Consider the following 16,744-nt stretch of genomic DNA (forward strand, 5'->3'; position numbering starts at 1 on the left):
ACTTTCCCTTGAGTACATTTTAAGTGCAGTATTGGTACTTTACTCCACTGCTTACCTTCAACCTGCAGTCACTACTTTATTTTTTTATTGTCTATGGGGATTGGCTAAAATAAAAATAAAAAATCAGTCCTGTGATTATGTGCAATTTGATTGGACAGGAATGTAAATTTGAACAACTTCAAACCATGGGCGCTTAATAAATGCAGCAAGGAGATGTCCAAAATCTTTACACACAATGACCCAGAGACTGTTTATAGACTGCATATCACTGCTGAGAAAATGAAGGATGTCGACTGTATGATGACTGAAATAGTCAAACATCCTTTAATAATCACTTAATGGAACGAATGAAGAATGGAAGGAAGAGCCGAATGAAGGAAAAGCCGAACAAAGAATGAATGGAAGAACCAAATGAATGAAGAAAAGATGCCAGGAAGGACTGAACAAACAAAAAAACAAATAAATTATTAAAAGAACAAAAAAACAAATGAAGGGAGGAACAAAATAACAAAGGAATGAATGAATGAGTGAACAAATAAACGAAGGAAGGAACAAATAAAGGAATGAACGAACTAACAAACAAATGTATGAATGAAGTACAAAACATACAAACAAACAATGGAAGGAAGGACTGAAGGAACAAACAAATGAAGGAACGAAATAATGAAACAATGAAGGAATGAAACAACGATGGAACAAAATAACAAAGTAATTAAATAATGAAGGAACAAAAATAACAAAGGAAAGAAATAACGAAGGAATGAAATAACAAAGGAAGGAAGGAACGAGGGAATGAAGGAACGAATAAATAAATATAGGAAGATAACATTCTGTAGTGCATTTAGTTAAATCCTAAACAAACGCATCGGCTTTTCACAGTGTAATACTCACTACTCACTATACTCGAGTATTTTTTTAAAAGAGCTACTGTTTACTCATATTTTGAGTAATAATTACAACAGATACTTTTACTCTACTTGCACTACATTTTTGGGCAAGTAATGGTATCTTTAAACCACTGATTATAGGTATTTAGTTGTTGTGGGTTTTTTTTTTGGTTGTTGTTGTTGTTTTGCTAAATATTTGTGAATTGTAGAACTATGATATATATATATATATATATATATATATATATATATATATATATATATATATATATATATATATATATATATTTAGTGTTTAACACACCCAATATATATTTTCTAATTAAAAACAAAACAGATGCAAAAAGCTTGGGCTTAGTAATTATTATTATTCTTTGTTGGACAAATTAATACTTTTATTCAGCAAGAATGCATTTAAAATTGACCCTGAAGACTTTTTCTTTATTGCTTTATACGTTGATGATAATCTTGATAGTTTTGAGCACCAAATCAGTATACTAGAATAATAGAAGGATCATTGAAAACCCCAGTAAAGAAGAATATATCATAATTTTTTTTTTCATTTTACCACATATTAAAATATAAAATAGTTACTTTAATTACTAATAATATTTCACAGAATATATATTTTTACTGCATTTTCAATTTAATAAAATCATTCGTGCACTGATAGCTTTAAAGAGCCTGTGAAGCGCTTTAAATGTGCATTATTTACTTGAATTTTGACGTAATCTTAACTGAAAAATGAAGAGAGGGCAAGACAGAGCAGCTCCTCCCCCTTTAAAAAACAGCCAATAGCGATTTGTTTTCTCAAAGCTCTGCCAGTGAGTGGTTGAATACAAGCGCATCAAATTAAAGCAAATGAGAAGCGTCCAGAAGGGGGCAGGGCATGTCAGATACTAAAGAGCATTTGATTAGTCAAGATTTGATGAGAAACTAAAGAATGATTTGACGAAAAAAAAAATGTTGATCCATTTAGGTGGAAGTAACAAACTACAAGCTTTACATGTTTATTTCAGGCTTATATCTTCTAAATGTGACTTGTGTCACACGCTAGATTATAGATATCCTTAAAGCTAATATGATACTAACATCTAAAAAAACTTTTATTTTAATTTTACAGAATCTTTAACATTAGTGTGCATCTTGTGAACGTTTACCTGAGGTGTATCAAGTAACAGAGAATCTTCTTCCTGTCGAACAAGGCGCCTTCCTCTGACCGCTCCGCCTCCTCCACAGGCACCAGGAAGATGCGATGGCGCAAGAAGGTCATGTGATTAACGGGCATGTCGCCAAAATTATACGTCACCAAAAACATTTTAACCACAGTCTTATTGGGGTTAAATAAGGTCTGCAAAAACACAACAACAAAATGATTTAAAAATTTTATAACAATTAGTCTTAAACTTACAGTAAATGTACACATTTAAAAATGTATATATACAATAGTCAACATTTGAAGTGAATCATCACCTTTCATTAAAGTACCCTTAAACCAGGGGTGTCCGAACTCGGTCCTGGAGGGCCGGTGTCCTGCAGATTTTAGCTCCAACTTGATTCAACACACCTGCTAGATGTTTCTAGAAAGCCTAGTAAGAGCTTGATTAGCTAGCCCAGGCATGTCTGATTGGGGTTGGAACTAAACTTTGCAGGACACCGGCCCTCCAGGACCGAGTTTGGACATGCCCGCCTTAAACTATTGAACAACAATCGTTCTCGTCCAAGCACTATTTTGAAAAAAGGTTTTTGATTCACTTCAAATGTTGACTACTGTGCATCTACAGAAATAGAAAGAAAGCCCACCACTTGAATGGTCCCTGCTTTGGGTACGCTGTATCCTTTTTTTCCAAGTGGTTCTAACAAGATCACTCCCTAAACATGGAAAATAAATATGTCAGTTCTGCATATTACAATAGAGAATTTAGGTAACACTATACAATATGAAACAGGTTAATTTTAGTTAATGAACAGTATATACTAACATAAACAATGTTTGTACACCAAATCATAATTTTTTATTAAATCATAATTTGCTAATGCACTCAGAGTTAACATAAGCTAACAAGAAACAACTATTTTCATTAACTAGTGTTAACAAAGATGAATAAATACTGTAATAAATGTATTGTTCATTGTTTGTTTAGTTTATTTATTTATTGCCACATCAGCAACTAATGGCTATTTCATGGCAAAATGGATATACATAAAATATTACAAGATAAAAACTAATTTGTATTACAATAAGAAGTTACTTGTACAAATATATAAAATAGAAATAAATACAATTCACACAAAAATATATTCCAGGTTTAATATGATTTTTTCAGTTAAAATTTGATGAATAATTTAAGATTCTTGCTGGCGGTACCTTTTGAAAAACATCCTTCAAAGTACTCCCCTTATAAAATTGTTGTCTAATGATTTTCAAACTTCCACATTACAACAAAATATGTTTCATAAGAGCAGCTTTTGTTTGTTTAGCTAGTACATTAACTAACATTAATTGTAAAGTGTTATCAAAATTTATACGCAAGATATGATAATACATGCACTTCTATCTTTATAAATTCAGAAAAATACAAAAGAAAATCACTAGTCGTGTGAACATTCTTAAAATAATTTTTCCAAAATAAATTTTTTGTGTTCCCAGAGCTGGGTTGTGGCTGGAAAGGCATCTGCTGCGTAAAAACCAGCTGGATAAGTTGGCGGTTCATTCCGCTGTGGCGACCCCGGATTAATAAAGGGACTAAGCCGACAAGAAAATGAAATGTACATTTTGTGTGTGATCTAGCGGTTTAGTGATTATATAAGGTCTGAAAAGTTTCAAAGATCAATTGCATGATAAATGGAGATACTACAGTCTCCCAAAACAAAGACCTGATTCAGCCTGAAACAAATAACGAATAATGCCAACTTTACTTCCTGCACAATTATACTGTAAAGCATTTGCATAATGGCAGCGATATACCCTGCATGTGCAAAATAACATCTCATTTGAATCTCAAAGACTGCAGTTGAGGCCTGAAACATTCTGGTTGTTGTCGACATATCAAGATGACTATGTTTTCTGCGCTGCAAAAGCAAACCAAATCCAAAGGATGTGCACTCTGGCTTGAATTAATTTTATAAATGTGACACCATGTTAGAATAACTGTGTGAACACAATGTACAAGTCATGAACTGAGAATGTTCCTGGATCTGAAATTCGGATATGGTAATTTGCTTTCATTTCTGACACAGTAGACTAATCACGGTCCATCTGGCCAATCTGAGGAGAGCAAGCTTTCGAAAAGGAGGAGTTTAGAGTGACTGGATCTTTGAAAGTGTTTTAAACCTTGAATAGATTTCAACTTTTATAAAAAAAAAAAAAAAAAAAATAGGAAAACTATGTAGTAATGTGTGGTATTTACGATGCATAGTAGACTTAAGTTCATATATATACCCTTCCCCATTTTTGCTCGTGGTCCCAGTCATTGTGATGTCATTGTAATTTTATTTTATTTTACTTTATTTACTTTACTTTACTTTTTATTTTATTAAATTTTAATTTATTTTATTTTACTTTATTTTAGTTTATTTAATTTAATTTTATAAAATTTAATTTTACTTAACTTAATTTAATTTAATTTTATTTTATTTTACTTTATTTTATTTTATTTCATTTTATTTTACTTGACTTTTTAATTTTTATTATTTATTTTATTTTATTTGACTTATTTATGTATTTGTTTGAGTGTGTGTGCATGTTAAAATTGATAAAATAAACTAAAAAAAAGGTTAAAAAAAAAAAAAAGCATGATGCAGCACTTTCATGAATCAAGATTTTACAGCTACAAGACAAAAATAATCTACTTTATTAAGCTGAATGAATTTAACACACACAAGCAGCAGGTACATACCAGAAAGGGAGAAGGGGCACTGTGCTCTGAGGTGTCATAATAAGTCACTTGCACAGGTAAGGTGGCATGCTGTGGGCAATAGGAGCCGCTTGCCCCGATCTCTGCTGTAAAGCCCTCAATCCGTCCAGATGGAGTAAAACGACCCTTCAGAATGGACTCCTTCAGACACATCAAAACATCAGTCACTAAGGTTTGAATACACAGACTTTTAAAACATTAGATATCATACACTAAATGGCTAAGAATTAAACAGAATTAAGTCACACGGTAACACTTTAAATTAGGTCATCAGGTTATTAACTACTGGCTTATTGCCTGCCAATTATTAATATAGTAACTGTTCATTAGTAGTCATAAAATATGATCTTATTCCGCAACCTTAATCCTACATAAAATCTAAACCCAACTTCTACATTACTAGCTATTATTAAACAGCTAATTAGTGGTTTATTAAGCTAGGAGTGTTCGTTAATGGTTTGTTAATAGTGTGAATCACACAAAACATGCTTAAAGTCATCATGAACCCAAAGCTTTTATTTCAGTATGTCATTATACTGCTGACAGAATACGGAGTTGGAGACAGGGCTTTCTTTTGTGCATCGTTCCCTCATAGCAAACTAACAGTAGGAGAGGGTATTAATATATAGATGCTATGAAAGCCCTGACGTAAACAGAAGAACCACCACTCAAAATCTGGAAGCAAATGCTCAGAATTTGATTTAAGATTACCAAAAACAGACACATTTTTTTCTGGGGATTAATTTGCAGGGAGTAATTATTCATTTTAAGAATAACAACGTGAGGTAACAAACTATACATTGTAAATTCAGATTTCACATGGACTTCAATGCTAGAAGATGCAAACAAACTACAAACTGAATCAATATCTTGTTCTAAAATTGTCTTAATTAGGGCTGCACGTTATTTGACAAATCTTACATTGCTATATTTTGTTATTCTGCAATATATATTGTGATATGAATACAATATCACCGGATGACTTGAATATCTCTATTTGGAAAGAATTAACCATTTAAGACTGACTGGATTGATTCTGTACACTCAGAGAAAAAGGTACACGATGGTACAAATAATGTTCCTTGAGTAACAGTTTTGTATCTTTGTAAAAGTTGTACCTTTTATGGTACAGAAAAGTCCTCTTATGATACTGTTCTGTACCTTTTTTGGTACAATTAAAACGAAGACACACAATTGTTCCCATAAAAAAAGGTAAATAAGGGTTGGACAACTGCTTTATTACAATATCTATGAAAATAAGTATGACTGGAAAGGCAAAATGATTTTAAAAATAATTTCCATATTAAAACATAAATCATCATTTAAAAGCATATGTTTAAAGAAACTCATAAACATGAATTATTAAGTTCTATAATACAAAACAACTGGTAAAACAAAACTATAGCTATTGTAAACTAAACATTTAAGGCATTTCTAATAAACCTTTGGTAAGCATTTTCTGATAAATACAGTTATTTTGGCGTTTGCTTTCCACTACGCACATGAGCTGGCAGAAGTCCTGCATATGCAAAGTGTTCATGCTGACATTTTAGTATTATAAAACTAATCAAACATTGTGAATATCTCATTACAATACTATTGCATAATTCTATTTCTATTTTAAAATTAAGTAAATTAAATAATATTTTAAGTGATTACAAAGATATTGTGTGTAAACTTGAGAAAAAAGTTTTATATTGTACATGGGAGAATGAATTTCTGTAACATTTTTGTAAAAAATGTTGTGATTGATGGTAAAGTATTTTTTTATTCTTTATTGTAAAGGGAAAAGGTGCATTTACACACAAAGAAACTTTTTTAAATAATTGTTTAAAAATGTATTTGATTTTTTATGTTTACTTTAAATAAACTGACATTATATATATATATATATATATATATATATATATATATATATATATATATATATATATATATATATATATATATATATATATATATATAAAATGCCTTTAAATAGTTCTTGAGGAAAAACTATTGACACTGTTAAGGTACAAAGTGTCTTGTCACTGAAGTTGTACCTTCATGGATCAGATTTGTACCTGTGCACAATATTGTATCTGTAGGTTTTTAAAAAAAACAAAGGTACATTTTGGTTTCCCATGGTGCAATTTATGTCCTGAAAGTTACAAACTGCAATGGTTCAAATTTGTTTCTTTGTCTTGAGGTACATTTCTGTTCCATAAAAAGGTACTGCCCCAGTGACAAGGGTTTGCACCTTCTTTGGTACAACATTGTACTATTTTTTTTGAGAGTGTAGAGAAGTGCATCTTCATTAAATATAATAAACCATCTACAAGCATAAGTCAATACAATAAAAAAAGAGATGCAATTGAAATAAACAGTGATAAATGGTTTTCAGTGTCTAAAGCCTTAGTCAGATCACATGATTTTTATTGTCGGTTACGAAAGCCACTATGTCCAATTTTGCTATTTTTTTCTTGATAAAATGTTGACTTGTCATGGGCAAGCAAATGTGCCAGACTACAAGCTCATTTGCGATCAGTCATCCTGTGACATCTACAACACCGTTATTTTCCAAAGTATAGTCAAAATTTATAACAATATTTCTCAATTTCAATTTTTTAAATCTTATTTCAGTCTCAATAAACACTGATGTTTGCAGACAACTCATAACTATATTATTTAAGGGCATTCCTTACAACATGGAAAGGATCAAACTTTTGATTACTTTTTTAATATTAAGATATTTCGTTTGAAATCTAACCGCCGTGAGGCGTCGCAAGCCTCACCCAATACCCAATAATGGTATTAACTATTGTTACAAATCCCCACTACACTCTACTACGTCAAGGAAATCGGGACAAATTTGTGTAATCTGACCGGTTTTCAGATTAAATTTGTGTAATCTGACGGTTTTAAGATTTTAAGTTTTTAATCTGTAACAGTTTTCAGATTATAATAAAAATAATTCAATAAAATTATTCATCATTAAAGTTACAAATGGTATAATTTCTTTTGCTTGATCGCTTTAAAAAACATTATACAATCACAGGCTGAAAGTTAAAAATATAATAGACTCAGCATTGCATATCGTGCGATGTGACTATTTTGAATGATCACACTGCGATATCGATGCTAAAATGATGTGCAGCCTTAGCCTGAATAAATTAAATTTCTTCCTTTCAAAAGAAAATAGTTTTTATACCATGGACTTACTGGATTTAATGACAAAAATATAGAAAACGGCACCTTAATCCATGTTAATTTAGCATTTTATTTACTTCGCATACCTCAAAGTTGCCAAGAAGAGGTCTGCTAATGGAGGATAAAGAGGAGACTGAACTGCAGGAGCGACTGGTATCTGTTCGGCGTCCACTGCGCAACTGTCGTCTAATAGGACAAACATATGCACATTTTAATATCAATACAGTATAATAGAATTTGTTTTGAGATGACTGAACTTACGCTTTGAGTCGAGTCCCAACTTTGAACCTTCTCCCTGATCGTGAACAGTCTGTAGAAGTCTGAAAAGGAAGTTTGAAAGAGATGTTTCAACAAAAATCTGTTCATAGGAAGTAGTAAATCTTGCTGTCCTTGATAGGAAATTTGTTACGGGCATAACCATATTGCTGCAGACCTTCCATAAAAACAAACAATAAAACTATACAAAATACAATAGTTACAATAACTATAATGCTAATTAAGATAAACTCGTTTAATAAGCCCACTGAAACGGTTACAAAGGATTTCTTATATCGGTTCAACCTTCACTTAGGCACTCTATCCTACCAGAGGGAAGCAGTTCATAATGTGGAAACAAAAAAATGAGTTGGATCATTCAGAATCCTTTCCACCTGATTAAGGACACAATTCTCATTTAAAACTTGAGGATTAAAATATTCATCACAATTTTCCATCCTGTCTTTAAGAGATGCAGCAACTTAGATTTATACTGTACAGATAGGTTGCAAAACCACACTGTGATACCATATCTAACAATGCTTTCACAGAAAAGCTTTATAAAATAACATCATAAGCTTCTTGTTAACTCCAAAAAGATGTAACCTTCATAAAAAATACAATCTTTGGTGTAAACTAGAATAAGCTCACTCTATGTGTGTTTTTCATGTAAAAGAACTGTCAATGTAAATGCCCAAGTACTTATAGGTCTCTGACTGAGTAATAAGATGGTGATGTACAACCACTTGATGATGGTCACCTATATACATCATTTTACATCAAATAAATCAAAAGACTTACATCAGTACATATCTCATTGATAGTGTCCATTTTATGATCCTACAAAAACAAGCTGCCAACAATGCCAGAATATATTAATCAGCAAAGACGTAATTTAACTATAGCAAAAATATAAAAAAAAGATTCTAATTAATGACATCAGAAATTTAGAATGTTGTACAATTTGAACTGAACCAAAAGACAACAGGTAATTTTCAATCTTCAAATGTCTTTAAATACTATTTTATGTACTTACAGATGAAGATGTGGCTTCAATATCACGGTTGTCCATAGTATCATTCTGATGACAGCCATTAAATATCAGCTAAACTTATCTATCGACTCTGCATCAGACTTTAGCATTTTTACCTAATCTGAACTTCTAAACTATATAAAAATCTGAACTATTTCAGACAATTCATTTCTATATTTTTCTATTTTAAAAATTTTCTCTTTGTGGTTGTCTTTCTGTTGGTCTGTTTCTATGCTCATTTCTCTATCCTTCACTTTCTCTTTACTTCTTGGTCTCTCTTCAATCCTGAGTTCAACCCTCAAGTACTGACAACGGCATGATGAAAGTGACAGTATATGAGCTTCTATAGACCGTGTAACCCCTCTCACCCCAAATTCACTCATTCTGGAACTGAATTTGGCCAGAACCTGTAAGCGTGTATGTGTTAGGTCAGGTGAGGGAGGTCTCACCTCTTTAACAATGGCTCTGTCAATGGGCTTTGTTCTGGAGTCCCAATGCTTATTGTAGGGCAATACAAAATTAAGCATACATATTCTAAAATCTCTCTGGTCGCTCCAATTTTGTCTTTTTTTTCTCCATCTGACTATTCAACTTCCATCATGACTCTGTCAGTAATAAATAGACCAGAACATCATCCCTGCCCCTTCACACTTGCACGTTACCTAGAAATAGTTTCTCCTTAAACTAATCAGCATCTTCCTATTAACACTCCCCTGTTGTCATTTTTCACAATGTGGAAACATCTGACATGTTTATTCTCATTAAATAAAGGTGCAATATGATGGTCTTCAGATGGTCCAGTTTCCTGGTTAAAAGTCATTCTCGTAGCAATCGTTAAAATTAAGTGGTCCAAATGTATTTATATCTATTTATACACTGTGGAAGGTTTAGGACCAAAAGAAGTTCACAATGTTGGGTCTGAATATTATGATAGGCTGTTCTACCTGCCTGTGAAAATATATATTTGCATACCTCGGTTCATACAGAGAATGACAGGTTGACATCATCAATCTACTTTCTTATTTTAAGTTCATTCATTTTTTTTTCCGGCTTAGTTCCTTTATTAAGTTCAGTCGGGGCTGGAACCACCTTGCTGTGAGGCGACAGCGCTAACCACTGCGCCACCGAGCTGCCCCTTATTTAAAGTTTCTTATTGAAATGACTAAATGTACTCCAATTAGCTTAATTAATAATATATTGTAGTGATGTTGTCTAGTGCAGTGGTCCCCAAGCCTTGGATTAGTTGGTACAGGTCCACACAAGAACTCACTAATTATTTCCATTTTATTTATTATCTGAGCCTGAACGATCTTTCATTTTGAAAAATCTTTTATTTTAAGAAATGACTATATTCTCGTTATATCTCGATCAATTGAGTGTAAAAATTAAACCCACATGCTAGCAAAAACAGACGTCTTTGGAAAGTTTCTTTGCGAAGGGGAAAAGGCCCAGTGAAGAACCCATGAACTGCCAAAGAAATAGATCCGCAACCCAATTGTCAACAAATCAGGTAAATCCAGCATGTCTGTGAAGGAAGATCAACTGCTGGAGATCGCAAATGATGGGGGCTTTAGGGACCGCTCACATATCGTGTTTTTTTCCTCATGCAAGTTCGTTATTTCCAATAGAGATGAGCGCTCCGCATTTCATGTAACAAGAACTGACAAAGCAGCTTCATACTTTACATGGAATATACACATTTCGGTAGACTAATTACTTCAGACAAACACAGAACCCCCAAACACTGCAGTGCTTTTCATGTTCTCCATAAATAAGCATTGTTTTGTCAGCTTGTCATCCTCTGAGAAAACGGTTAATGGTCGCCTAGCAATCTACATAGAACCCACCTAACACCACTGAGCCGCGGTAAAAGGATCAAGCGTTGACCAGTCTGCGGTAATACAAACGTTGGGGACCATTGGTCCAGTGTAGATTCTTGCACTCAAGAGGCATGACTTTGGATGCTGATTAGCAGGGTGGGACGTAGGCTTTCAGTGCTATCAGGCTAACATTAACATTTTCAAAGATCTCTAATTGCAACTTTAAGGGCACTTCACATGAATCACACTCAGCACGTCTCTCTAAATATGCCAGTTTGATCTGAATGTTTCAGTACTGTATATTACAATTGGACTGTCTTAAAGCCATGACATACACCCCCCCCCCCCCCCCCCAATTTTTCAATGCATGTTAGTTATTGGCTTTCTACATTAAGAGTCGAACATTTTGGGAGTTGCATTAGCAGATCTTCTCCCCAAAAAGAGTCTTCAAGGTTAGTAGAAAAATATCATGTGACATGATACCAAAGAGAAGAACAAAGGTGGTAATACTTTATTTTGATGGTCCATTTGTATCTACTCCATTTAAGTAGACTGTCTGCTTAATATCTGTTGATACTGCTGCTAAACAGACATTTAACTGACTATAAGAAACTTTGCAAGTACATGTCAACTTACACTAACCCTAACCCCGACCCCAACCTAACAGTCCACATTTAATCTAATCAGAATTAGTTGGCATGTAGATGCAATGGAACTTAAATTCAACAAACGGACCATCAAAATAAAGTGCGACCCCAAAGGTTTTTGGAGAAGATACCTCAGTATGGTGGATAATAACGTGGAAGCATAGAATAAATGGAGAATCTTGCCATTAATGTTCAAAATGTGAGTAAAAAGGACCCTTAAAATGTTTTTCTCCCATAGTTGTATAATAGAGTTATGTGAAAGGGCATTCAGTTTTAATCCTCCTTTATTTGCATCTCACCTTGGTCTGCTCTCTTGCAGAGGGTAGTAGATGGTTCCAAAAGGGCGCACCCTTGGCATCAGTGCTGCGACAGGATGCTAGTCCGAGCCCTGGTGCTAACAGTGCCAGCCGACTGCGTTTTGATGTAGATGGACCTTCATCCTCTGAGCAGGACTCTCCTGTATCACTGGAGGACAGAAGCCTTTTCTTCACTGGACAGGAATTGGATGATCCTGCTAGTCCGTTTGCTTCCACTGGTGTTTTCTCCAGAGAGCTCAGTCCGTTAGAGCAGGAGGAGGAGGTCCTTGTCTCTGATGGTGGAGGAGAAGATTCAAAAGTTGCACCCCATTCGACAGCTTCAGCTGGTGTTGAAAACGGGACGGGTGCCCAACTGCTCTCTGTGGCACATAATGTGCCTTTGATATCCACAGAGTTATGGCCTTCGTCTTGTGGCCCTTCACAGGAGCCATCAGGGGCATTTCCTGCTGTGGAGGCCTCTGTCCTGGGAGTAAGGGTGGGAGGACTCCTCTCACAGTGGCCCCAGGTGGAGTGAGGGGCTGGGGGGTCCACCATAGGGGGAGATTTTGGTGACAGCGGAGTGAAGGCATCTGGGATGGGTCTGTCGTGGTTGTGCTGAGCTGGGCGGCGACCAGGAATCAGTGGGGAAAGTGGAGGTGACCTAGGTATTTCTGAGTCTCTGTGCTCAAGGAACGAGTTGGAAAAAAGTGGTTCCACCCCAGACCCGCAAAGCACCTCTCCATCAGACTCATCACCGTCATCCTCATTCTGTTGGAAAACACGCTTGTGGGCGACAGGGGCCGGCGTTCCCTCAAGACTACGCTTCATGCCTAATCTGAGAGGCCGCAGAGTCTCCTGATTTTCCCCAAAAACACCTCTTTGGGAGAGGATGGACAACTGGTAGACCTTCTGGAGCCTTATCTCTTCGTCTCCAAAAGTTCTAGGAACTACTCGCCGTATTCCAGGTTCAGGGCTCTCGCTCTGAGTGCTAGGCAGAGGTAGATCCCCATCCTGGGCTGGAAGCTCAACGGCTGGCTCTTTACGAACCAGTTCCACGTGGATGTGACGCATAGTGACTTTGCTTGTGCTGGGTGATTGTTTCAAGGGAAGTTGTGCAGCGTTAAAGAATAAAGACACAAGCTCTAGAGAGTTCTAGAATGTCTGAACAAGTGCAACAAGGCTGTGAAAGTGAAAATAAGCTTCTCGTCTCATAGATGGAAAGCTCTAGTTTCCAGGGGTCAGTTGTGGAGTGCACGCAGCTGCTGAAGTAAAGCAAACAGGTATAAAAGCATTAGAAATCTGAAGACATTACACAGACATTACATGACAGATTTAGACTACACTAATCCAGCACATGTTAGTTAAAGGGATAGTTCATCCAAAACTGAAAATTCGGTCATCATTACTCACGCTTCATTTGTTCCAAACCTTTATGAGTTTCTTTCTTCTGTTAAACGCAAAAATATAATTATATTTATAATATAATATATTTATAAATATATTTTTAAGAAAAAAAGCTGGAAACATTTAACCATTGAATTCCATAGTATTTTTTTTTCTACTATAGAGGTCAGTGGTTACACGTTTCCAGCTTTCTTCAAAATATCTTCTTTTGTGTTCAACAGAATAAAGAAACTCAAAGTTTTGGAACCATTTGAGTTAGAGTACATTTTTATTTTTGGATGAACTCTGCCTTTAAATCAGTCTACACTGGCCTGGCTTCATGTATATAACACTTATGTAACATGGTCATTTATTCAGTAACTTCTCAGATTAGTGAATTGTTTATCCTCCAACTGCTAAACTATGGCTTGAAGAATTGATATCTACGAACCAGATATCTTTTAATAGGCAACATTGGACAATTTCAGAAGATTTGGGGCCCTTTCTTCTGTCACTTTATGGGGAATTCTTTTCCCAAAGTGCTGTATTGTAACTAAAGGTTGTTTTGATTATCATTGTATTGTATACTTACAGGCTGGGCTTGGGGTGTTCGTTTTTGTTTTCTTTTGTTTTTGTAAGCTTATGCATATCAGAAAACTAATCCTGGAATTTGTGATTTTTGCAAGTCTATTCAAAGACCAAATTAAAAAAAAAATTCACAAAAAACAAAGAAACCAAACCTGAAGTGGCATAATCATTCAAAAATTTGAATTTACACAAATCATTTAATACGGCATAGCTTCTTTACACTAAATTAAAAGCAGACACAGACCCACTCTAGGGCCACCTTAAAACAGCTGGGCAAAGATTACTTAAACCTTGCACATTATTTTTATGATTCACTAATATTATCCCTCCAGAAATAAAACCCTCATTTGTCACAGTTTTTAATTCACTAAAAAGTACAGCCTCTTACGAGTCATTCATCGGGAAATCAGGCATTAGTTGTGATATACATTTTGATTAGGTAGAAGAAAACCATTTCAAATCATTTGCTCATTTCAGCAAACAATTTTGAGTTTAATAGACATCTTAACGTAGACAGCTTAGCTAAAATAAGACTAATCTTGAGCTATCAGTAAAAATCTAGTAGACAATAGCCCAAAACTAGACTAGTCATCAAATAGATTAGGCAGACTTTATATGTGTAGTCATTCATTTCTGTTTAGTCGATGACTAGTCTAGTTTTGGCCTATTCTTAGACGTCTATTAGATTTTCACTGACAGCCCAAATTTAGCCTTGTTTTAGCCAAGACGACTATGTTTTTTTCATCTATTAGAAAAAAGCTTGCTGGGTTATTTCTAAATCAGTTTAGCCCTGTACACTACAACAAAAGTATGCTTCTTGCTCTTATTTCCCGAGAGACAATGTTTTTATCTCACACACAATCAATACAAACTGTAAACTTGCAGTCAGCTACATTTTTAATGCTGTGGTGCTATTCTTCAGTGAGAGAGCCACACTGCTATAAATTAGTACAGACAACACGATTATGAATGCATATAAACAGTGTGTGCAGGCTAGGACATTTTTGGTAATTACGTGCCTGTTGGTGCCTGCAGCTTGGCTACAGGCCCATCCACATCCACCCCTGCAGCTTCTGCGTTGTGTTGACCCTTGAATTTTGACCCTGACCCTAGCCCCTGAGTTCGGCCATCTCCAACCCTGCCCCCCTGACGCAACAACAGCATTCCCAGAAACACAGGCAGATAACAGGGGCCTGATGAAAGAGAAATGTGAAAAGATGTTAGCAAGGCTATCAAGAAATGTGATATAGTAACATTAAAAACACTTAGAAAAATTTAAATAATTCAAAATGTTGCACTTACACAATAATTATTTTTTGCCACACTCACCTGACTGTTTGTTTTTGTTTTGTTTGTTTTGTTTTGTTTTTTCACAAATTACAATTTGAGAATGAATAGGAAAACAAAGATATATGTATTTACATACATACATTGAGGAAAATAAGTATTATGTCAACCTTTTTTTCAGAAAACATATTTCTAGGGTACGGTTGACTTTAGTTTTCATTGGATGTTGGTAACAACCAAAGAAATCCATATACAGTATGCAAGAAAGTAAAATGAATCCGTTTTATATATACAGTATATGCATAAATGTATACATGTTTATGCACAGTGCATCCCGAAGGTATTCATAGCGCTTTATTTTTTTCACATTTTGTTTGTTACAGCTAATTCCAAAATGGATTAAATTCATTTATTTCCTCAAAATTTTGCACACAAACCCCATAATGACAATGTGACAACATTTTTTAAATTGTTGCAAATTTATTAAAAATAAAAAACCTGAAAAATCACATGTACATAAGTATTCACAGCCTTTGCCGTGAAGCTCTAAATTGAGCTCAGGTACATTCGGTTTCCACTGATAATTTTTGAGATGTTTCAGCAGCCTAATTGGCGTACACCTGCGGTAAACTCAGTTGATTGGACATGATTTGAAAAGGCATACACCTGTCTATATAAGGTCCCAGGGTTGACAGTGCATGTCAAAGCACAACCCAAGCATGAAGACAAAGGAATTGTCTGTAGACCTCAGAGACAGAATTGTCTTGAGGCACAAGGCTGGGGAAGGTTAAAGAAACATTTCTGCTGCTCTGAAAGTTACAATGAGCACAGTGGTCTCCATCATCTGTAAGTGGAAGATGTTTGGAACCACCAGGACGCTTCCAGGAGCTGGCTGGCCATCTAAGCTGAGTGATCAGTGGAGAAGGGCCTTAGTCAGGGAGGTGATCAATAACCTGATGGTCACTCTGTCTGACCTTCAGCGTTCTTCTGTGAAGAGAAGAGAACCTTACAGAAGAACAACCATCTGTGCAGCAAGCCACCAATCAGGCCTGTATAGTAGAGTGGCCAGACAGAAGCCACTCCTTAGCCTGGAATTTGCCAAAAGGGATTTGAAGGACTCTCAGACCATAAGAAACAAAATTCTCTGGTCTGATGAGACTAAAATTGAACTCTTTGGAGTGCCAGGCGTTACGTTTGGAAAAAACCAGGCACCGCTCATCACCAGGTTCATACCATCCCTGAAGTGAAGCATGGTGGTGACAGCATCATGCAGTGGGGATGTTTTTCAGCTGCAGGAACTGGAAGAATAGTCAGGATAGAGACTGGGGCGATGGTTCATCTTCCAGCAGGACAATGACCCAAAGCACCAAAATATAAATGGAGTGGCTACACAACAACTTAGTGAATGTCCTTAAGTGGCCCAGCCAGAGCCCAGACCTAAA

At 35.2% G+C, this 16,744-nt stretch overlaps 1 protein-coding gene across 11 annotated transcripts in view; it reads right to left on the reverse strand.

The window, feature by feature from the left end:
• The window catches only part of atosb (atos homolog b), a 43,283-nt gene that overhangs the window by 1,299 nt on the left and 25,240 nt on the right, over nt 1–16,744 (reverse strand). For 2 of the 11 annotated variants that reach the window (XM_073950460.1, XM_073950465.1), the window contains exons 4-10: nt 15,124–15,208; nt 12,048–13,303; nt 8,255–8,313; nt 8,080–8,179; nt 4,787–4,945; nt 2,691–2,759; nt 2,048–2,238 (exon numbers count right to left, since the gene is read on the reverse strand). In XM_073950460.1, the coding sequence (XP_073806561.1) occupies nt 2,048–2,238; nt 2,691–2,759; nt 4,787–4,945; nt 8,080–8,179; nt 8,255–8,313; nt 12,048–13,115 (1,646 nt within the window). In that variant the 5' untranslated portion in view covers nt 13,116–13,303; nt 15,124–15,208. Of the gene's footprint in view, nt 1–2,047; nt 2,405–2,558; nt 2,760–4,786; nt 4,946–8,079; nt 8,180–8,254; nt 8,314–12,047; nt 14,574–14,664; nt 15,209–16,744 lie in introns of those variants that run through there. The other 9 variants (XM_073950463.1, XM_073950466.1, XM_068221209.1 and 6 more) reach the window with 5 other exon arrangements.

Source organism: Danio rerio, chromosome 5 (assembly GCF_049306965.1).
Source record: "Danio rerio strain Tuebingen ecotype United States chromosome 5, GRCz12tu, whole genome shotgun sequence".
Taxonomy (NCBI): domain Eukaryota; kingdom Metazoa; phylum Chordata; class Actinopteri; order Cypriniformes; family Danionidae; genus Danio; species Danio rerio.